Source organism: Triturus cristatus, chromosome 1_2 (genome assembly GCF_964204655.1).
Source record: "Triturus cristatus chromosome 1_2, aTriCri1.1, whole genome shotgun sequence".
In the NCBI taxonomy this organism is placed as follows: Eukaryota; Metazoa; Chordata; class Amphibia; order Caudata; family Salamandridae; genus Triturus; species Triturus cristatus.
Genome location: NC_140580.1, coordinates 145,199,985 through 145,223,941, shown reverse-complemented (window position 1 = coordinate 145,223,941; position 23,957 = coordinate 145,199,985). Strand labels below are relative to the sequence as shown.

General features: G+C 45.5%; 1 protein-coding gene across 3 annotated transcripts in view; it reads right to left on the bottom strand.

The window, feature by feature from the left end:
• DCLRE1A (DNA cross-link repair 1A) overlaps window positions 1–23,957 on the bottom strand; it is a 103,359-nt gene that overhangs the window by 50,050 nt on the left and 29,352 nt on the right. For all 3 annotated transcript variants that reach the window (XM_085603306.1, XM_085603308.1, XM_085603307.1), the window contains exon 2: window positions 13,273–14,568. In XM_085603306.1, the coding sequence (XP_085459432.1) occupies window positions 13,273–14,568 (1,296 nt within the window). The remainder of the gene's footprint in view (window positions 1–13,272; window positions 14,569–23,957) is intronic.

Sequence of the window (23,957 nt, the reverse complement as noted above, 5' to 3'; positions counted from 1 at the left end):
GCGATGAGGGCCAATGGCTAGATGCAATTCCGTTGCTGAAGCATTTATCGGTTGATTTACTGCATTAAGCACAATTTATAGATTTCTCAAACACTGTTGTTTCTAGTTCAAATGGATGAAAACACTTCTCCAGTATTGGGGTGTCTTTCATAGATTCACATGCTTGAATATTCCCCGTCGTCGGAGTGGGAGTCCCACGGTAAATAATATAGCAATATATACACAGTGATATATATATATATATATATATATATATATATATATATATATACCTATACATACGTAATCATATAAAAAACAGAGATATAAGCATATAATAACCTCAAGAATGTCCCTATATGAGATTTCCATAGAGATACATGGAAAGAGAAAAAAGACATTCGCAGTCTATCTCTGTCATTATGTTAGTCCGAACTCCGGCCAATCAGGCGCCAGCTCCTCTCTAGAACCTTCTCCTCAGAGCTCCTCACCTCAGATTTTCTACCGCACGTCGTGTGAAAGGGAGTCTCCCTGAGCTCTGCTCAGTTTCTTCTCTTCAGGATGACTTCAAGTAGAAGTCTTTGTTTAGACCTTGTTCTTTTGTGGAAAGCTACGTTATTCTCAGAAGATCCACACAGTAAGTGTATTTACTGTCTTTACCCTAACCATGAAGTGGGTGAATGTAAATTCTGTAGAATTTTTTCTACAAAAATCTCTGAAAGACAGGGAAGGCCGTCTCTGGTTGTGGCTCCAGAGACTTAAGGATAAAGATGAAGTAATTTTCTGAGGTAGAAAACTTTACTTCTGGCCGTTCCCACACAGCCTCAAAACGCAGTAGTGTACAGGAGTTACCTACTCCTTTCCTTAAAAAGAAGAAAATGTCTCTGACTATGACATCTGCCACTTCTTCTTCTTTGAATACTGCTGTGTCGCCCACGAGACATAGTTCTCAGGCTAGTGAGGTTTTCAACTTTCCAGTTTCTCAAAGGATGGCTTCATCGTCTACGATGGCTCCGTCGACGATGGCTCCGTCGACGATGGCTCCGTCGACGATGGCTCCGTCGACCACCGTCGACGAGGATTCCGTCGACGGTGGTTCCGTCGGCAATGAATCTTTCGATGGCGATTCCGTCGTCGACGGTTCCGTCTACGAAGATCTCTTCAATAGCCTTCTATGCCTCAGAGCCTGTCGACTGCAGTCTCATCGGTGAAGACGACTTCTGCACAGAGGTCATTAAAAGATCCAAATCTCTTCGACGACTACTTCGTCCTTTGCTGCTGTTCCTTTATTACCATTACCACCGAGTACTTGACAAGATATGTCGGGTGAGGTTATATCGGTGGAGGATTCCCGCCTTCCTTCACCATTGTTTTACCACTGACTCAGATCAAGATTCAGAAGAAAGTTTAGCTGAATCGGTTGTGACAACTATAATCGGCGGTTTTTACTTTATCACCACAAGTGTCTGTGGTTCCGCTTACTCCAGTGGTGCCAACAACTATATCGGAACCGGTACCGGCTCCAATACTTTCTGTGGTAATACCTACAGTACCGCTGAGACATTCAACTCGGACAGTACCTCCTCATGATACTGAAGAAGAAGAGATTCCTCAGGACAGGGAGGATGGTGAGATTCTCGATGATGGTGGCGATGCGGATGATGATGATGATGGTATGGCGGAGTGGGATAACTATCATGCCCAAACACCATCTCCCTCTCCGGTGCTACCTGGTGACTCACCACCTGTTGATATGCAAGTTCCACCAGTTAAGGGATAGGACAGCACTAACGTTCAAATTAACGAAGGATTATTTCCTGTACGATTTCAAAGATCAGCCTGTTAAACAAACACATACAATCCCTATAATCGAATTTATTGGGGAGAAGGCAAAAAGATTATGGAGGCCTCATAGTCTTCCAGCACGGGTGCCTAGATTGGAGGAAAAGTACAAATCCCCATTAGGAGCACCAGCGTGCCTCACTGGTCAAGCGAAGCCAGATTCTGTAGTCACACAGGCAGCGCAACGCCGGGCTAGAAATCCTGCATCTACGATCACTGCACCACCTGATCGTGGTTGATGTCGTTTGGATGCCATAGGGTGAAAATTCTCTTCGATGGCTTCCACCATGGTGAGAGCAGCTATTGCTTTGGCCATCCTGGGTCGTTAGGACCGTCAAGGGGCGGATATGTCAACACTAGTTGAGCAACTGCCGGAACCGTCAAAGACCATGGCATATGACGAAGAAGAGGTTTATTCGGACGACCTTATAACCAGGGTTCAAACCGATATTCCTCTAACCAACAGCAAACTTCTCGACAGCAGTCTTCCAAGACTTACAGAGGAAAATCCTCTTACAAGGGTTACACTCCTAAGAGACATGACTTCCATCAGTCCCAGAAAAATGGGGATCGAATCTATCGGTACTATTTTGAATGGTCCTCCATACAAGGAACCGTTGGGTTTTGGAAATTATAGAAAGAGGTCACACTTTGGAGTTCATCGAATTCCCTCCACCCACACCACCTACCGGACTGCCACAGGCTCATATCAAAGAACTGTTACAACAAGTTCAATTTCTATAACACAAGGGAGCCATAGGAGTAGTACCAAGATCTCAAAAGAGGGAAAGGATTTATTCCCGATTCTTCCTTATCACCAAAAGGGAAGGGGGAATGGAAGCCCATTCTAGATCTGAGGGCTCTCAGCAGGTATCTAAAGAAACATTCTTTTCGTAGGCGAACGCATGTAGAGATCTTGCGATTATTTTCACAAGGAGATTTCATGGAAACAATCGACCTCCAAGATACATATTTACATATCTCCATACTACGACAACATCGGAAATTTCTTCGTTTGAGGTGTTTTTTCCAGTTCAAAGTTTACCATTCGGGCTACGCTCGGCCCCTCGAGTGTTTACAAGGGTGCTAGCCCCTGTGGTAGCGTCCTACGTTCCAGGGTGTTCAGATCTTTACATTTCTGGACGACTATCTCCTAAAATCACAATCGAAAGTTCAACTTCTACAACACACACATCTTTGACAGGAGGTGTTTTCGCGCCTTAGGGCTCTCCATAAATACCACAAAGTCCCATCTACAGCCTTCTTATCGCACGGATTTTCTGGGAGCAACTTTAGACAGTGTCAGCAAGGGCACTTCTCTCCCAAGACCGTCTTCAAAAAAATAAATAAATAAATTCTCCGACTGGTAACCCTTATCAGATCAAAAAGACCCGTTTCTGTAAGAATATTGAAGTCCTTTCTGAAAATGGCGTCATCATGCATTGCATTGATCCCTCTTTACAGATTACAGACACGCCCCATCCAAGGAGTACTGGAGGTCCAAGAACGCCAGGTTACAGGTTCTTTAAACGATGTTGTAAACGTCACAGATCGGATGTAGTTGGCGCAAAGGTGGTGGACGCAACCGTTAAATCTAACGGAAGGCATTTGTTTTCTGACAATGGTACCAGACATGACAATAACAGACGCCTCTCTGGAAGGATGGGGTGCTCATTTGGAGGATTTATCAATAAAGGGAAAATGGTCAATATGTTAAAAAAAAAAAAAAAAACTGGCACTTCTACAGGTTGGATCTCATGGCTATATATTGCTGGCTCTCAAAGCTTTTCATCGTTTAATCCAAGGAGAATCAGTACTGATACAGACAGACTATACAACCTGCATGCACTATACAAACAAGCAGGGCAGGATAAAATCTCCGAAACGGTCTCGACTAGCTCAGTCGATTTGGGATTGGTCTGTCAACCATCGCATCACGATATGCAGCAGTTAATCGACCGGGGGTATCCAATATCCTGGCGGATTCCCTGACCAGGTCCTCCTCATCGACCCACGAATGGGAGTTGCATCAACCAACTCTAGAGAGGATATTTCAACGATGGGGTCGCCCACAGCTGGATCTCTTTGCCACACTAGAGAACCGGAAAAGCGAGATTACGCAAGCTGGCATCCCCACAAAAGATCTCTGGGCAATGCCTTTTTGATGGACTGGTACGATCTGTTTGACTACGTTTTTTCTTCCCCCAATCCCACTCGTACCTCGAGTTGCTGTGGAAGATGCGGAGGCAACCTTGCCATCTACTTCTATAGCCCCCCATTGGCCTCGGCAGGCATGGTTCTCAGAACTACTCCTACTGTCTCAATGCGAACCAATCATTCTACATCCTCGTGCAGATCTTCTCACGATGGACAAGGGGAAAATTTGTCATCCGAATCCCTCCTCACTGAGCTTATCAGCTTGGAACCTGAGCACTGTGAATTTGCCCATTTGGATATTCCACAGGACTGTAGAGACATTTTAGCTCAGGCGAGGGCTCCTTCTACGGTGAAAATGTACAAATTAAAGTGGAAAAGGGTTCTCCACTGGTGTGCATCTAATGGGGTGCACCCGTTTTCACTCCACACCAGAACAATTGTTACCGTTCTTCTTGCATTTAGCTAACTCCGGGTTCTCTCATGCAACCTTTAGGGGTTTTTTCTGGCGGCAATTTTCCGTTTCCGTCAGGATGGTTCAACTTCCCTTTGTTCTTCAAGGATTATCCATCAATTCGTCTAGGGGTTATTTTGCAAATTTCCTCCTGTTAGACGCCCTCCTCCATTGTGGCATCTGAACATCGTATTGGCTCAACTAATGAGACCACCGTACGAACCGATTCACAAGGTCGAGTTGTAGTATCTAACATGGAAGGTGGCTTTTCTTCGGGCGCTAACGTCTTCACGTCGCGTCCGTGACATGCATGCATTTACAATAAATCCACCTTTTTCCTACAGTTCAAAACAGATTCTGTAGTATTCCGTACAAATCCAATTTTCTTGCTGAAGGTGCCTTCAGACTGTCATACATCTGACTATTTACATCAATCAGAGGTTTTGAGCATGAAATTGGAACAACGTGCTTACCCTAAGAAAATCATCACCAGAGCCCGTAAAAGGGCTCACAATACACCTAGGGAGGCATTGCTGGAGAGGAATAAGAAGGAAGCAAGGGAGAGCTTGCCAGTAGTTCTGACATTTGACCCGTTGTCTAATAAGATCAGACAAATAATCAAGCGACACTGGTCATTGTTATCCACCAGTGACTTTCAGATGCCCCAGCCCAGATTCGCGTTTAAAAGGACTCAAAACCTTAAGGATAGACTGGTACATTCTTGTGACCAAGGGCAGGTCTAGTATGCAAGTCTACCCCCAGGACACCATCCCTGTGGTAGCTGTTCAGTGTGCGAACTGACGGAGAAAACAACTGAAATTACACTAGGTAGTGGGAGAACCTGGTTTCTCCGTCAGTTTACCAATTGTAATACATGCCATGTAATTTACAGACTGACATGTCCATGCGGACTACACTACATTGGTCTTACATCTAGAAAGGTCAAGGTACGCATACAGGAACACCTTAGCACGATCAGGGCCGGCAAGCTCACTACACGATTGGTTCAACACTATAAAGACCAGCAACATCATTTTAGATCTTTAAAGTGGGTCATTCTGGAGAAAGTTTGTGGCGACATAGGCGAAATTGACAAGAGATTGGCTGTGAAGGAGGCCCGCTGGATCTATACTGAGAAGGGGGGGGGACACCATTGGTCTTAATGACCAAATTGAGTGGAACAAAGTGAGCAGATAGGGGGTCATTAACAAGCTGAGTACAACACCATGGAATTATGACCACACTACCTGCACTTATCCTTGATGTTCCATTTTCGGCACAAATAGTGTAGTCGTGCCCATGTAAGGTTAAGCTGCATGTTCCGTAATGATCTACTTGGGGTATACCTGCTCTCCAATGTGGTCACTTGGTGGCTTACGGGCCGTGTGTCTATGTCCCTCCCTTGTTTTATTGTCGAGGGCGCCGTGTGTAAGATGTTTATGGTGCACACATTCACGCTTATGTGCTCCACTTTGCAGTCTGGAGGTTTCCTAATTTTATTAATCCCTAATGTTATTAATCCCGTACTGACTTCCCCCTACTATATATATCGATCTCTGGCAAGATGGCTGCCGCGTTGTTCTTCTTTTAGTAGAGATCTGCTTGTCCCATTTGGTGTTGGCTGGTTGTGAGCAGGACCATGTCCTCTACATATGAGATGTTAGCCCGCTGGATTCGGGCTTATGACTTAAATCAGATGGCATACTCTACAACCGCTCTGTGGTTGGAAATGATTGTACCAGCGAGTTCTGAATTACTCGAAATCGGGACCCTGGACCATTTTAAGATGGCCGCTGCATTCTCCTCAGCATATCGAGACAATCCGGGTAATCGCGTAGTCTCGCGAGATGGCGCAAGAGCCGCCCTTTGAAAACAGACACAGTCGCGCCGTTAGTTGTTCCAGTGTTGAGGTACCGCCTGGTTGTACAGTGACAGGGTAAGCTGGGGGTGTATGAGCTACTGAGAAACAGCTGTCTGCACCCTCGGATGTTGCGTGGATGTTGCGGTATGTAAAGACCAAGGTTATTTTTAAGCGTGGCACGAATAAGAGGGGTGTCATCTTTGAAGTCAGTTCAGCTGTGTAAACATTATTGGTAACGAGTTGTGCTGACGTGATACATCAGAAATGAACGGGTTAGTCGCTGAAAGGACACATGATTGAGTAGAACTACCAAACTGCTAGGTGAATGATCTATGACAGATCGAGGAACAGTAAACATATAGAGATTGTGCCGGATTAGACTAGGTATATATGGTCTATACATTTTTTCTACAGGTGCAGGCACCAACGACGGTCATGCTTTGCAGAGCAGGAAGGCGATAGTAATAAGTTTAGAACGCCCCTGCGACTGGTTGGTGGCTGGTATGTGGGCCCATAGCCCCAACTAGGTAATGAATCTAAGCTGATTACCATTACAATCTTTTGGATGGTCAGTGAATACATCCCTCGCCGAACTGATTAAGCTGTACGTTTGTTTATTTGTGTTTGTCAGTCCTTTTTAAAGGTGTGTGTCCAGAGAAGGTGATCCTTGACCCCTTCTTGCCCTGATGAATTTGCCACAAATTTTATTGGCAATGAAACATGTTGGCCGTCATTACTAAGGTATGCAACATGCTGTGTTTTTAAACAGTGGGATAGACTCCTAACCAGAATAAAACAATTATTGGAGAGTCTATATACCCTCACCATTTTTTACTGTCTTTGTCTGCACAGTTTATGTGTTTCTCTGTTTTTTACACTACACCGTCTTGTGTTATGTGTTTTTTCACTGGACACTGCACACTTTTTTCTTGAGAGAGAGTTGCCAATGATGAAATAAATGTGGGCAAGCTGGTGAGAACCAACCAGTAGCTCCTCTGGTGGTGCGCACGTGAGGTACTCTCTCTCTCTCTACACATTTTTTCACCTCTTTAGCATTGAGGCTCTCTGTAGAGTGTATCTTTTTGTGGACTGACTGCACATTCTCTCTCATTCTGACTTTTCTTATCCACTTAACTTTTTAATTTTGTAGCATTCTGGATGGGTTGTCTCCATACAATATAAATGAGTGTTGGAGGTTTGTGATAAAGCACACTTCCTCTACCTAGTCCAGAATAACAAGAAAGTTATGCTACAGTGTGCCAGGACTTTTTGTGTTGAAACTGTCATATTAACGAACCAGTGATTTTAAGAACTTTCTTTGCTATCCGCAAACTCCTGCGGACCAGAGATTACATTCCCTGGATGTGAAACGATGTTTAACATTCTACATCAGCAGAAGGGCTGCTTTACGAAGGACTGATCAACTATTCATAGCTTATGGACGCTTTCACAAGGGTCGTCCAGTGACGAAACCAACTATTGCACGTTAAGTTTTCAGCTGCCATCGTCTTCTGCCATCAAAAGGCAAACAAGCCATTGCAGTCACCAGTGAGCAATGTCTTCCTCAACTGCTTTATTTGCTGGAGTGCCTTTGCATCAGAGCTGCAGAGCAGCTACGTGGTCGAGCAGACACACGTTTACAAGACACTATTGCTTGACAACTTTAAACGAGGAGGATGCTGCAGTTGGGCAGGCAGTGCTTCGCAATCTTTTTAAATAAGATGAGCCTCTTCCTTCCCTCCTCCATATTGTTTCCATTTATAATTGACATAATGATGCATTTATACTGTTACAGTTATTCAGTACTGTCATATGCATAAGAAGATTGATTGTCATTACAATTTCGAAGCTGTGTGATCATGGAAACAATGTTATTGTTACTGCTAGCTATTCTATATTCAAGCATGTGAATCTATGAAAGACACCCCAATACTGGAGAAGAACAATTGTTACTTACCTGTAAACAGGAGGTTCTCCAGTATTGGTGTCTTTCATAGATTCACATGCGACCCTCCCTCCTCCCTTCAGAGGCTCTCTTCTCCTCATACACTGAGTCACTATGGTGCTACGAAAATCTGAGGTGAGGAGCTCTGAGGAGAAGGTTCTAGAGAGGAGCTGGCGCCTGATTGGCCGGAGTTCGGACTAACATAATGACAGAGATAGACTGCGAATGTCTTTTTTCTCTTTCCATGTATCTCTATGGAAATCTCATATAGGGACATTCTTGAGGTTATTATATGCTTATATCTCTGTTTTTTATATGATTACGTATGTATAGGTATATATATATATATATATATATATATATATATATTATCACTGTATATATTGCTATATTATTTACCGTGGGACTCCCACTCCGTCGACGGGGAATATTCAAGCATGTGAATCTATGAAAGACACCAATACTGGAGAACCACCTGTTTACAGGTAAGTAACAATTGTTCTTCCAGAGAACGCGCTGCATAATTGGTCACAATTTAGATAATACTGCAGCATTAAATGACTGTACTTATATACATACAGTCTTGTTTATAGAGAAACGAGGCCACCTACAGAGTATTTATGTAAGTAATATTGTCTACTGGGGCATTCACTCATCTGGAGGTCAAAACGCTGATGTCATTTGGAAGTGTAATTGAGAAGGTGTGGCTACTAAAGCCAAACACAAGATGGACAGAGTGCTGAAACTTTTCAAACACTCACCCCTAGTAAAGAGGTCTGTGGTTAATCCATTGTTCTTTTGCTCACTAAGAGACCCCAGTTTGGACTCAGACATATGCAAATCAGTCTTGACCCAGCTGCCCATAGGAACAGTCCAGCCCGAACTGCCAGGCCAGGTTCTCCCTGGCCCGGAAAGAAGCATCTTGGGACCAGTTTCGGGGGTAGCATCCATCATCAGTCAGGCTAGCTTGAATGCAGTGGCACAGCGAGCATGGGACCCACACCTGGGAATACACTCGGCCACTTCTAAACAGCCATTCTCAGTTGACAGATCACATCAAGCTAGACGACAAGGTATGATTAGAACACTTGGTCACAGTAATGGGTCGAAGCGAATTGAACCGTACGCAACTTTCACCGGTTGTTCTCCGATTAGTAATGTTCTGTCCTATTTGTATAACTAAAGCCCTCGTAATTGTCTCCGCGTATTAAAAAGGTTTTGTTCCAATTGCATTTCCTCGTTAAAATGTGCACATTCCCAGTGCAATGTAAACCTATTTGGCTTCCTAAACCAAAGTTCATCAAAAGTGAACCATAAAACTAAGATTTTCGTTTTTCCAACATACGTGGATTAGAATTGCTAGAGAACATTAAATAGAGAACATTAAATAATATTCTATTGTAAATGACTACAGATAATGCTTTAAAAAAACAATTGTAAAAATAGTTGTTCAACATGTACTGTTCAGCTGGCTTGCTAGGGAGGCCATTTGCAGGACAACCATAACTATGCTTCGCTGCTGCAAAAGAACTAGTTTACAGCGCGGTAAGTAATAATGCTGCTGACCAAGTCCAATCACGGACCATGATTGAGGAGGGTTAGAGATTAACATAACTCAATCACAGAAAACCTGCGAAATCATAAACGTTCAAAAGTCACCTGTGATGGAATTTCTAAAAAGGACAAATAAAAAAAATATGCAAATTCTAGAATGCTACTGTCCGGCAAAATAGCCTATTTAGTTTTTCATTTGAGCTACTTTGTGCTTCTGGTCGTCTGCGATTAGGTGGCACAAAACCCACAGGTTGGCTAATCAACCATCAGAGTGAGGTTACATCCCTTTGCTTTCTCTACAGAAAATATTAGAGCAAAATATTGGAAATAGTTGGTTTCTTTCAAGCCATCGGACTTTGTGGTCAAAAAACACACAGGGTGCTCACATCTCCTGGAGAGACATTGGTAGGAGATAACTTGCAGTGAATTAAATTTAACTCGTGGAATAATCTTGCATTTGAGCCGTGTTTATAGACTGGTCTGCACAAACTCAAGACAAGAACTGACAAAACTGGCTTTATGGTGCTGCACTCTAGGGCAGAATGTGTGGACATGGCCCGAAAAATCCACTTAACACCAGAAACAGACTTGCTGTGGAAATCAGAGCACAAGTATTGTTCTTTTGGTTCAGCTTGTTATCGTCTTCTGGGTATCATTTACTGTTGTAGTGCGCTAATAGTATTATGGTGGTCATGTTGGTAGTGATGCATTTGCACTGTTGTAGGGCTATGGTTGCAGAGATCGTGCCAGACCAATAGTGTAACAAATATAGATGTAGCACTGTAGTTTCAGTGCTGTAGCACTGTAGTTTCAGTGCTGTAAGTAAAGCACATTTCAAATATTGCAAATGTCATTCGTTCTGTGGGGTTATGTTTGCAGAGTTACTGTTTTGTATTATTGTGGCAGTGCTCACGCCTAATACAGGACAAAGCAGTGCCAGACCTGGAGGACGATACATAATTTCAATAGAGAAATGACCAACGAATGTGAAAGGATCCAGTTGAAGGCATTAACCATAATCTACACCACTCTTTTTCCGTGCAAACATCAATTCATAGCTTTCAAATTAAGTTCCCACAGACTTGCAGAGCAGCCAACCTTGCCCAGCTATAGGTCCCATTTAATAGAACGGTCAGAATGGAGTACTGAGCCTTTGCTTAGAATGAGACATACCTTTGGAAAGCGCTTCCTAAAGTAGGCCCAGCACAAAGAACTGGGCTATACCTTCAGCATACATTAAGATTCAGCACTCATCAGTTGTGTCCTTACAGCCCCATGAAGCATCAGCATATGTGTTTTAGAATAAACATAATAAATAGTAAGTTGAGTGTATAGAGACATGCATAGCGTTAGTTTTGATGCAAATGACCAAAGCCACAAAGCTTAAAAGATTTTTGAAAATCTTCAAACTCTATATTGCTTTTAAACAGTATTTGTCATTGTTCTCGATCGTATAGAGGTTTGATTCAAAATCTGCTATTATCTTTGCTTGCCTGACGATCTTAAGAGGATATGGATTTCACTGTACTATAGCAACATAAATGATAACATATACTCATGCAATGCGTGAAAGTGTATACGTGAATAAAACCATACCGCCTGTGTTTACTTGCTGTTTATTTACTTAAGCCCAAGTGAGTCTACTAACTCCATTGTTGCGACGACTGGCTGGACTATGCAGGTTATTCATAAGCACAAATGTTTTACTTCATAAAAGAAGAATACACTATTGCATCCTAATTAAGGACAGGGAAGGGTCTTTCGCCAAAATATAGATTGCATTAGTTGCTATACTAAAAAGTGACCGAAAACTGGGAAGTAAGAGGTTCCAGGTAAATAACTTTTGCATACATCATCCACATCAGCATGAGAAATAAAAAGATATCACACACCATCTCTGACTCCTGAGCTGTATCACCCAAAGATACCAGGCATTCTGCACCTCTACATGCATATCAGGGTGGCAGGGTGTGTGAAACAAGAAAGAAAGCAGAAAGGAAGAGAAGATGGATACAAGGATTGGGGAAACAAGTCGATTACAGTTGAAAGTCAGTGGACTCTGTAGACAGGGTAAGCTATGAAAGATATCTGGTTATTACACAATGGTGACAAATTGGAGCAAAATTTGCTAGATCTCGCTGTAGACTTCAACAAAGCGGACTACAGGCTGTTGATAAAGTGCCTAACAGATTAGTATAGAAGAGGGGATGGCTTCAGCCCTTACTGGAGGGTGGTACCATGTTAACATTCTAAAACAGCAAAATCAAGTTCTTAAGATCATCCATCGCTCTCATTTTGTTTAATCTATAAAGCTTGCCATTATCAAAGTTGATTACACTGTTCAAATGTAGGGCTGTGCGTGTCACGTGGATGCGACCACTCATTCACACACTGTGAAAGGGGCTATAGGAGGGGCTTTCACTGCCTCCAGCTCCACCCTAGCCATGTCCACCAGCCCTAAACAATTTTAAAAGTCTTACCTATTGGGAAAAATACCCATTGTAAACTGCACCAAAACTGACAGTCTTAGAGCCAGCCCATTGGTTGGCTTTATTGTCACTCATGTTTCCTGCTTACTCAAGGACTTACCTTGATATTCTTGTATTGGAGCACAGGGGAGGAAGAAAAGTCATTGACTAAGAAGCAAGCAAATGAGATGGCATAGCCGCCAGTCAATGGTAAGCAATGGGTGGGCCCAAAGCCGAATGTAGGTATCGATATTTTCTACAACTAGTCTTTGACAACAGTAGGCAAGACATAAAAAACGCTAAGAACTTCCCTGTGTCGTAGACATGATTAGATATCCTGAAATGTTAGATTAAAAGTTGTACAAGACAGTGCATGGTCTAACAGAACCTCAGCTGCTGAGTGTTTGCCGCCTTCCGCCAATCCCGTTTTTAGAAATCAACACATTGCACTGCGAAACTTAATGCTTTGCTTTTACCGTTCAAATAAGGTCAAAAAACACACCACATTCAAACTGAAGCGGGCTAAAAGGCCGAGCCCCATGGTGATACCCCAAAATGACATGGGGCTCGAACTAGCTCTAAAGAGCAAATGTAACCAAATGACAGAGGCAGAAATTATAGAGGCAATCTGTGGTTATCCAGCAGCAGCTCATAAGTAGTGCTTTCTTCATTGTTAATTATTTTTGGAGCAGATTAAAGTGGACAACAACCCCAAAAATGCAGAATCGCTATAGTATAGCGAATAAAAACACCAGTACTGCCACACAGGGCGCCTAATGCCAACAGCTATCCAGAACCTACTTGGTATTAAGTTACCATGGTCTCACTCACTTGCCAATTGGCCCTTACAGAAACGTTTCCTATGCATTCTGCTACTTTGTGCCGTACATTTATAGGGGAGAAAAGCAAACCAACAAGAATGAGAATAATATGTACCTGTCACTCATACCCGAAACACTGCAACTTAGAGCTATGGTACAGAACAATTTACCGTTTACATCACATGCCATCGTACCTGGTATCTTCTTGTAGAATGGACATTGCTTCTTTCCTTTCTCCCCATCAATGGCATCAGAATCCCGGAACCTTTTAGGCCACCCCCCTTGCTGTCCGCCTCCTGGTGGCTTTGCACGGCCTGCATTGGTCTGAAGAGGTCCTGAGAGCGGGTCGGAGTCTCCCGCAGACCCTCCGGCCTTGCGCTTCTGGCCTCGCCAGTTCTCGTTGGGGGTTCCTGCCGCGGGGCTGCATGGCGCTTTCTGAGAGAGGCTCCTTCCCGGCACTTTCTCATCCTTGGCTTTGGGTTTTAGCCCAAAGAAGACCCCAATATCCGTCTGCTTCAGAGCCTTGGACAGGACGGCTGTGGCACTGACGGCGGGCACACAGACCGAAGGCACTTTATTCTTGGGGGAGCTGAAAACAACGGGAGACTCTCTTGTTGGAGTTAAAGGCACAAACTCTTCTTTTACGCAAACAGGCTCAGAAGCAGCAAACGCTCCCTTAAATCCGACTGGGCTGCTAATTTCCTCCTGTTTGAAACTGAAGCAGCTCCTCTGATCGCGGAAGGCGCTGCTGGCCCTGGTCTGGACAGGCATCTCCTCCGGGGCTTCGACCTTCGGGGGCAGAAACGAGGCACTACCGGGCAGGTCTGAAAGAAGCTGACTGGCGGTATCGGGTCCCTGCGTGTACCAGTCCTCCTCATCAGACACAGGTGAGCTGAATCCTGTCCAATCAGCTTCCTCCTTGATGGTCACGCCCTCGGAGGGAAATGAGGGCAGTGATGGAGGACAGGTGCGCGCTGGCACGCGGGGAGCGGTCTGGCTGAATGTGGTTTCTTGGGCTCCTCTGTTTGTACCTCCCGGCTGCTTCGCGCCGTGCCCGAGGGCACACGCCTCCTCTGCGCCGTGGTACCCATTGGCAATGCCCTGCTGTTTCGAGGTTATGGTTGAGCAGCCTGTCTCGGCTTCAATGCAGTCTTCATCCGAGCGTTGAGTGTAGAATAGCTTTTTCCGCAACCGCTGGACTTTCTCGGCTGTTTCTTCTTCGTCGCTGCAGAGTGGCGAGTACGAGATGTCCTCAGGGTCGGCAGAAGCCTGGGGATTTTGAGTGTTTTCATAGGGCTGGGTCCAGTCTGTAGTGTCACCGTCCAGGCTGCCTGCGGCCGTGGCTAAGAGGTAGTTCTGCGTCGTGTCCCTACAGTTTGCTTCATCAGTGGCAGGCACGGCCCCTGCCCGCCTTCGTGCCAGCTGGAAGTGGCTGTACCGCCTGTAGTGAGAAGGGATGGTTGAACTGCACAGCAGGCCATCCGGACACTCTGCAGAAAAGAAAAAAAACATGAGACACATTATGAACTTTTCAGTCCCGCGCGACCCTCAGTTCATAGTTTCAGAACTGCCCCATACACAAAGGGCGGTACTTTACGATTGGCTTCGCTTTTAACTAACGTAGCCCACTAGGATTTGTAGTGGGGTCTGGCATCGAGAAATCGGAACGAAAACAGCATGGGATTACCTGAAATCTGTGCTAGTGCTTTGCGTCTCGAGTGCCGGGGAGGTCACAGAGTAGGGATCTGTGGGACAAAAGTGTGCCAGAGGTACACTGGTGTGATATTATACCAGTGGTCGAAGTGGGGGGAAAAAAGTAGGGGAACTGTGGGCGGAGAGTCAGAGGGCGGGAATAACCCAAGGATTGGCTCAATGGGCGGAGCCAGAGGTGTGGCCAGAAAGCGCAAACATCCCAATTTTTAGTATTTGTTATACATTTCACTGCCCAATTTAATCAACCAATGGATACACATGATTATTTAAGTTTATAATGAGTTATTGACATTAAAACACATTCACAAAGTGGGATATGCTTCTAATCACAGAATGTCCCAAATATGATAATGTGGAAGCACAAGCCATTTGTCGCCGAGCCATGGAGTTTGTCATCAGCACTTCTACCTTTTTCCACAACAGTAGTTCAAACATGAATGGCAAAATATCCTAGTTTGCAAATGTTTTCTATATAATTATGGCTCTGCCATATTTGCCTCATAACGCAAGATCTGCTGCATGATCTGACCATTTGAACTAATAAATTGTTTATAGCTCAAACGTATCAAAAGTTAATACAAAATGTGACTTGTTTTGCTGCGGAGTGGATGGCTTATTACAAAGGTTGACTGATCACCTTTCTCACTGTTGCATTTGTATGTTACACTGGTACTAATAAGGCAACATCTTTCCAAAGACTATTAGCATGTGTACACATGTCAAAATAATAAAATATCAGAAAATATACTGCATCACGCGGCAGCCTTGTTTTCAATCCATAATTTAGTCAACACTGCAGCATAATTTTGTCCTCCTTTGCTGCATATTTTAATTCCAGTGGCCCCACAGCAAGCAGTACATGCTAAAAGTGCTTGTGAATGAAGCAGAGAGACTGTAAAAGTTTGCGAACTTAGTTTGGTGTGCGTGCAAATTCTGCATTGCCAATCCCTGGTGAGTTGCAGCTACTACTTCTGAAACAAGGCCAATGGAGCTAACTATGGGTGAGGCAGACTGGCCTCAAGCGCAAGGCCGGCCTTAGCACTGGTGGTGCCCTGTGCATTAATGTTTGTTATTGTCCCCTAATGACCACCTCTGCCATGGATTCCCTCACTACCACCCTTTAACAGTGCCCCTCAAGTCTCCATAACCACACTCTCTCTCAGATGCATTTAATTTGATTTACAGCGCCACTCATAGCAGTGTAGGGTGTCAGAGCACTTTACATCACACACATTACTCAGAGACAATCAATATGTGTGTAAATCACTGTATAGAAAATGTTACATAAGACTAAGGACTGCAAGGTGTAGGAGTCACATGACTCCTACACCTTGCATACTACTAGGACGTATAGTTTAATAGTGATTGATCTGGAGAACCATAAACTCAGGATTTAAAACGTAATACCATGGTTGGGGGTTCTCTTTAATAATCAGAATTGATTTCTGTCCAAAAGAACACTTTTTGCAACATTAGGATAATCAAAGACCAGGGGGGGGGGGGGGGGGGAGGGGGGCGACATAACGCTCTAATTTATACCTTGCAGTTTGTATGCAGCTCTTAGATGAAAGTTAATAGCTCACTGTTGTATGTTAGGATTTTAACTTATAAACTGCAAGTAACAAAAGGATCTCTCTGACAAAAGCAGTAGCCCACTGACCTATTTACATTATGTACACTTTGTGATCTGTGTAGGATGGTGGAATCTGACTGTATGGTTGCCTCTGTTTTATTCCTGGTGTTTTGCTGGTTTTCGACTTAGTCTGGCTGGGATCCTGCTATTCAGGACCCCAGCCTATCTGCTTTCTCCCTTAAATTGATTACAAGTACTATAGGTACACTCCAGATTGGATTCTGGGGTACCCCTATAAGTCATTAGTATATGGTATACTATGTACCCAGGGCCTAGGTACCCCAGAGGCCTACCAGGGGCTGCAAAATTTATTGTGCCACCCCTGGGAAGCCTTCCAAAATGACACCGCAGGTCTGCTACAGCAGCCTGGGTAAGGTGGTGCATTCACCCCTTACTGAGATATAGGTTCACTATATCTCTCCATATCACTGCACATATAAACCTATCAGTCACCCCTATGGCAGGCCTTACCAATCCTGAAGGCAGGGTGCTGGGTTTTAGTTGAGAGGGTGCCCATGCATTTGCAAAGCACCTCTGCAGCCTTTGGAACCTTTATTCTGGGGTTGTTTGTGATGCAGCCAAACCATACACTCTTAAGTGCATTATAACCAAACGGTAAATGCTAACTTTGGGATGGCTGCATGGAAACATGTTGTGTTTGGTGTCAACCACTTTGGAATCATACCCCCACACCAGTAAATAGTGTGGGAGTATGATCCCACCCATCTAGAGGGAGAGACATGACAGCACCGGTATACCTGGTACCAGCTAACAGAGCACTGGCGTCACAAAATGGATGCTGCCAGCCACAGACACGAGTCTGCCCTCCTGTTGCTGGACGAAACTCCGGCATGGGAGGCCTGGACAATAGGTTTCCTGTCACAGGGAGGTGTCACCACCTCCCAGACAGGCTTTAGTGTATTGGGGCTGGGTGGGTGCACTCCAAGAGTGCTTTGAAGTTCAGCACTGGGAGCACATTTGGTGTCCCTGTGCACAGTCCAGCTCAAACCGGTTGCAGGGGCTACAAGCCCCTGCTCTGGTGTGAAACTGGACAAAGGAAATGGGTGTAGCCACCCCTCTTTCCTGACCCTCCCATAGGTGGGTTCCTAGAGTTTGTCCCACCCCTTCCTTAGGTATAAGATAGGAACTGTCAGATCCACTGCGACTCCCTAGGATCCTGGGCGAAGGACAAAGGGGTCCACCTCCCGACGTCCCTAACTATGAATATTACGACACAGAGTATTAAGGCAATCAGGCGAGGGAAAGGAATTGGGGTAGGAACAGCGGGATGAGGAGATCTGTAACAAAAGAATACACGTGGTTAACACTTAGTCTAAACACCTTGGCTACACTCATAAGGTCTCACTAACCCTGTGTATTACCTTAGGAGCCGCTCTTCCTGGCTACGACACTGTGACCAACAGGAAAACGCGTCTCTCTTGTAAACACGCAGTTTACCTACAATGAGCAGATAAGACAGGTCAACCTACCAGCAAGCCAGCCAACAATGCATCACAAACATTCAGCCCCATACATACCCGTACTCATTCCTTTCCAGCACATAGTAAGGCGTGTTCCAAAGGGAAGGAGGTTTCTCATGCCTCCCCTATCAGCCCAATAGGTTCTTGGGCTCAGCAATTTATAGTACGCCAAAGTAATCCAACAGCATGGAAACTTAAACCAAGAAGCACGTTTCTGTCGTGCGCTAAGGCCCCCCGAACATCTGACCTTGATCCAGGAGGTAGGAAACCAGGGGGTGCCGAGCAAGATAGTGCTTATATCAGCGCTCTGTCTCCCCCTCAAAGACCTCGAACTCCAGGATCCCAAAAGGAGAGGGGAGTCTCGGAAAACAGGGCAGGAGAGCGCTTACGTGAGCGCTCTCTACTGCCCTTCCTTAAATTGCCAAAATCCACGGGAGGGCAAGGCGCGACTCCCAGGTTAAGTAGCGCTTCCAACAGCGCGGGTTTCCAATACGTGTTTGCAATCCCGAGCAAACACTCCAAAGTCCAAGTGGCCTGAAATAGCAGAGACGGCAGCGCTTACCTCAGCGTGCGTCTCTGCATCCAAATTCCACGTAGCGGCGCTTCCTTCAGTGTCGGCTTCCTCCGGAGGGAGCAGATGGAGGAAGTCTCTAAATCCGGCGTCTCGGACACGAAGAAGCCGTGGATCCTCACGGCACTGCATAGACAGGATTACGCGCACTGTGTCCTCGCGCCGCCTAGCTATGACTAGGAGGCCCCGCCCATCCAGCGGCGGGTGTCTGGGAATTGTAGTTGACACCCAGAGCCGCAGTGGGCGCCTAGCCTCGGCGCCCGACAGGAACCCCTGGCTACAGGACTTTAGATTACACCTGGACGAAACTCTGATACTGAATCCTGGAACTTCGACGATCTACATTGAACTAGATGAGTGAAGAATCTCCATTGGAGTAAAGGAGTTACTTCCCTGGAAGGCAGTCACCAAAGATGCATCTGACCGGTTTGCATTTCCGAAGCTCCCGCCTGACTCCGAATAATTTTACAATGCAGGAGGTGGGTTTCTGTGGTCTTAGAGGTTGATCAGTGCCCACAGCAAGTCTTCGGCCAGTATTCCTTGTGGCGACCGTGCAACCCGAACCCCTGGACACCACGTCACTTTGCAGAAGCATCAGCTTTCCAACAACTCCTGCAGCTGAGCTTTGGGTTACTTGTAGCTCTGACCCCGAGCAGCATTTGCACAGAAGATTGCCTGCAAGTGTTCCGTGAGCTGGCCCTTTGTGTTTTCTCTCGAGGTCCCTTCGCGATCCCTAGTCCATCGACTGGTGGGTCCCTGTGAAGGCAACTTTACTTCTAAATGGGCTTACCTGGTTGCTCCATATGTGCCCTGACTCTCCATTGCATGGGGAATCCCCAGGACCTTGCTGGTCCGCACCGAAGCCTCTTTTCTCTTCCTGCATGGGTTGCTGTTGCCAAGGCTTGTTGTGTTCAATCCGAGCACCGACACCGCAGCACTCGAAATCCTTTGTGGGACAGTTCGAATCCAGCTCCTGGTTGTCGTTGACACCTCCTGGTCTTCATGGCTGCAGAGTCAAGCTTCACCTCTTCGCACCTGAATCACCCGACATCGGTGGGCATTCTTCTATCATGCCCCTGGTCACTGGCAAGTGACCCTGACTCTGTCCCCTCTGCTTTCCGGTTCTTCTGATCTTCGATCCAGGCTTGGATCACACTGGACACTTTTCTCTTTCCCGGCAGCAGCACTTTGCAGCAGATCGCCATGGAAATCAACAACGATTCCCGACACCATTTGACACCTATGCACCCGGCATCCCTGGGTGAGGTAACTCGAGTACTCCGGTGCGCCCGTGGGTGCTGGCCCTAGAACCCCCTAAGTCTAAAGGGGTTTGCTCAAAATCCTCTCCTAAGTGTCCTTAACTTCTAAAATTCCAACCACGACTTTCCCATAGAATAGAACGGGGCTCGCGCCTGTGTTCTCCCTCTGCACGTGTCCCTCGTGGGTCTCCTGTGTCACTACCTTGGGTGGTTCCTTGGGGTCCCAGCAATTCTACGTGCTCTAGGCACTGTGTCTAGTCAAGTCATGGTTCTTATACCACTTTAATATATGGTTTGTTCTGCCTCTAGGGCCCATTGTATATTGTGCTATTTACTGTCATTTTAGAACTGTATTATTGTGTATCTTGGACTCTAATCTCATAAAGAGATTAGTAGTGAGTGATTAGAAATAAATACATATATTTTATATATACCTTGTGTGGATCTCCTTTCATTTAGTAATTCAAGAGGTTATACTCTGGTAAACCAAGTTGCTTTACACTCCTTCAAGACTGAGCCTAAAGGCTGCTCTCCATAGCTACCACTAGGATAGCTTTCAATAAAGGTCGTCTTTAAACCTATCATCAATAAGAGCTGTTTGTACAGGTACAAGGTGCCCACTATAACTAGTGGACAGCATAAACCAGGCCAACTTCTCACAATCTGCATGGTACATGTTCTTTGCAGCAGGCACATTAACCCTCTGAGCTACCTTTCCATGAATCAAAACTTCCACTAGACAAAATGATCTCTCTCTAGGAAGAACATTAAACGCCAGAGTCGTCATGACATTTTTATTGTTGCTGAAAATTGCTGGAGGCCAGGAAGGAGGTTGCAAGCGCTTTTAAAACCTTAATATACTTGCAAACATAATGCCTCCACCGAAAGTCAGCACTCGGTGCGGTCACACCGGTTGCACTGCCCTAGAGCTGGCCCTTCTAAACGTTCCTGTGACCACAGTGACAGAGTCACTGTTGTTCAAGGCTGTGCTGCTTCATAGGCCTGCCCGCATGACTGGAGGCGAACTTCAGTATGGATTGTGGTGGACAAGCCTTGAAGGTTAAACTACACATGTCATGCTAGAATCCACCTGCTGGTGCTACAACACCATGGCTTCTAAGGCCCTGCGCAGCCTTCTAAGGTCTAGCATAGGAATGTGCTCCCTCAGGGGAGTGGTCTGGTGGACTGGTTATTAAGGCTGAACCTGGTTCTCCAGTTCCAAATTCCATAGCTCTGGCCATAGTGCCACATTCTCTCCCCCACTGAACACCATACTGCCCCACTGAGGAAAACTCACATTGCCTTTAACTACAACCCAATTGTTGCCGGCTATAAACACCTGGATGCGGCTCAATTTGAACGACGCACTAGACAAGAGCAATATACAAAAAAAAGTAACAACATCCTGGAATAAGCAAACACTCATAGGGAATGCAAAATTTAGCAAACCATGTGAAATGTAAGCAGGAACAACATGGTTACCTTAACGCGTTTACCCTCACTATTCAGAAATCAGTGAGTGCTTTTGCCTGAAAAGGTAAGGACATGACTACAGGGCCCTGAATGGGCCCATTTCAATGTCTGTTGCTTATATCCTTACAAAACGTAAGCAGTATGGTAAAAAGACCACATTCCTGGACGCAGAGCCGCAGTACACATTTTGTTTTCCAATCCACACATCCAGCACCTCCAGGATTGGTGCACTAGTTCCAAGCCCAGGGAAACAAAGACAAGAAAACTATAATAGCGCTTCACTGACAAACTCTGTAAAAGTGGCGCTAATGTGTTTGGCTGTGAATAAAATCAACCAGGCCAGTTTGCTACCACTCTGTCTTACTTTATTTAGTTATTTTTCATATTTTTAACCTTTTATTCCAGATGTTGCACTTTGGAATTAAAATACGACATTTCCAGCAAAAATGTTTTTCTTTCTTGGATCCATTTCACAGGGAAGCAGATAAAAGAAATGAGAGGAAAGAGAGTGAAAACCCCCTCTAGAAGACTCGGTTTTCAGTAAGAGAAGAACTGCTAGACAGAAAGAGAGGGACGAAGGAAAGAGTCGGGGGGGGGGGGGGGGGGTGCGGGCAGCTGAAGCGGCAGAGCAGAAGTGGGCACTGTATTTTCTTCTCTGAACAAGAAGGAAAAGACAGAGTCCTGTTACTTCTGTGCCTTCCCGCCAGTCACGAACACCAGGAACCCCAAGCTTTATTTATAGGCGGCGGTGAATTCTTGCGTCCTGGGACGCATTTTCAAAATAAAAAAGTAGGGGAACGGACTCCTTGGAATTGAATAAGTAGGGGTACGCCGTACCCTGCCGTTCCCGCCCACTTCGACCACTGTATTATACATACCATGTAATAAGTACACATTCATTCTAGCCCTGATATTTCATTTTTCACGTGTGACGCCTTCAACGAATGATAATCAGCAGCATAATTCATTCATGCTGGGATTTTCCATCCCTTAAAAGCCAAACTACAAGTTCCAAAATGGAATGCGCTGTCAAAAGAAAAGTCAGGCTTGACTTTAAGATGTCACCACATGACATGGAGTCAACTAGCAGCCGTGTAATGATAGTGACATGTATAGTTCCTTCCTGATCATTGTGGAAATCTCAATTTGGATGCAAACAAGAGTTTACACTCAAATTGGGATTCCAAGGTTTGCAATCATTAATACGCTCTTCTCTCATAACATGTTCACCAGGTGAACCTGGTAGAATTTGTGCAATGAAAAACTACATCGTTATGCATTTGTGCACCTCTGAATAGAAACTTGCAGGATTATTTGTCTCTGTATAATGTGTGTGATGTAAAGTGCTCTGCCACCCTATGCTGGAAGGAGTAGCACTACAAATAAATTAAATTCATGTGAGAGAGGGGCTCTAAGAGATGAGGCAATAAAGAACTATTGATGGACAGAATGCAGAACAATGTCATACATTCACCCCAGTACAGAGATCTGGGCCTAAATCCATCGTTTTTTGCTCACCATGCCATTCCAGTTTGGACCCAGCCATATGCAAATCAGTCTTGACCCTGCGCACAATGGGAACAGTCCAGCCCGCACTGCCAAGCCAGGTCCTCCCTGGACTGGAAACAAGTATCCTAGAACCGGTTTCGGGGTTTCACCCCTCTTCAGCCAGGATAGCTTGATTCCAGTGGCATGGAGAGAACGGGACCCACGTCTGAGCATACCCGCCCCACTTGTGACAAATGCAAAAAGAACTATTGATGGACATAATGCAGAACAATGTCATACATTCACCCCAGTACAGAGATCTGGGCCTAAATCCATCGTTTTTTTGATCGCCATGCCATTCGAGTTTGGACCCAGCCATATGCAAATCAGTCTTGACCCTGCACCCAATGGGAACAGTCCAGCCCGAACGGCCAAGTCAGGTCCTCCCTGGACTGGAAACAAGCATCCTAGGACCGGTTTCGGGGTTTCACCCCTGTTCAACACTCCGTCCATCATCCCCTTTGGTTTTGCTTTGTTCAGCCTAAGTTGGCAGGGTATGCCCAGACATGGGTCCCTTGCTCACTTTGCCACAGGAAGACCTGGCTTGGCAGTTCGGGCTGGACTGTTCCCATGATGCACAGGGTCAGACTGATTTGCATATGGCCATGTTTGAACTGGGGTGGTGGAGTGAGCTAAAGAATGATGATGGATTAAACCCAGATCAGTTGACTGGGAGTGAGTGCTTCCAATGTTCAACACTCCGTCCATCAACCCCTTTGGTTTTGCTTTGTTCGCCCTAAGTTGGCAGGGTATGCCCAGACGTGGCTCCCTTGCTCACTTTGCCACTGGATTTAAGATGGGTCATGAACCCAAAACCGGTCCCAGGATGCTTGTTTCCGGTCCAGGGAAGACATGGCTTGGCAGTTCGGGCTGGACTCTTCCCATGAGGCACAGGGTCAGACTGATTTGCATATGGCCATGTCTGAACTGGGGTGGCGGAGTGAGCTAAAGAATGATGATGGATTTAACCCAGATCAGTTGACTGGGGGTGAGTGCTTGCAATGTTCAACACTCCGTCCATCATCCCCTTTGGTTTTGCTTTGTTCGCCCTAAGTTGGCAGGGTATGGCCAGATGTGGGTCCCTTGCTCACTTTGCCACTGGATTCAAGATAGCCTGGCTGATGAGGGTTATGAACCCAAAACCGGTCCCAGGATGCTTGTTTCCGGTTCAGGGAAGACATGGCTTGGCAGTTCGGGCTGG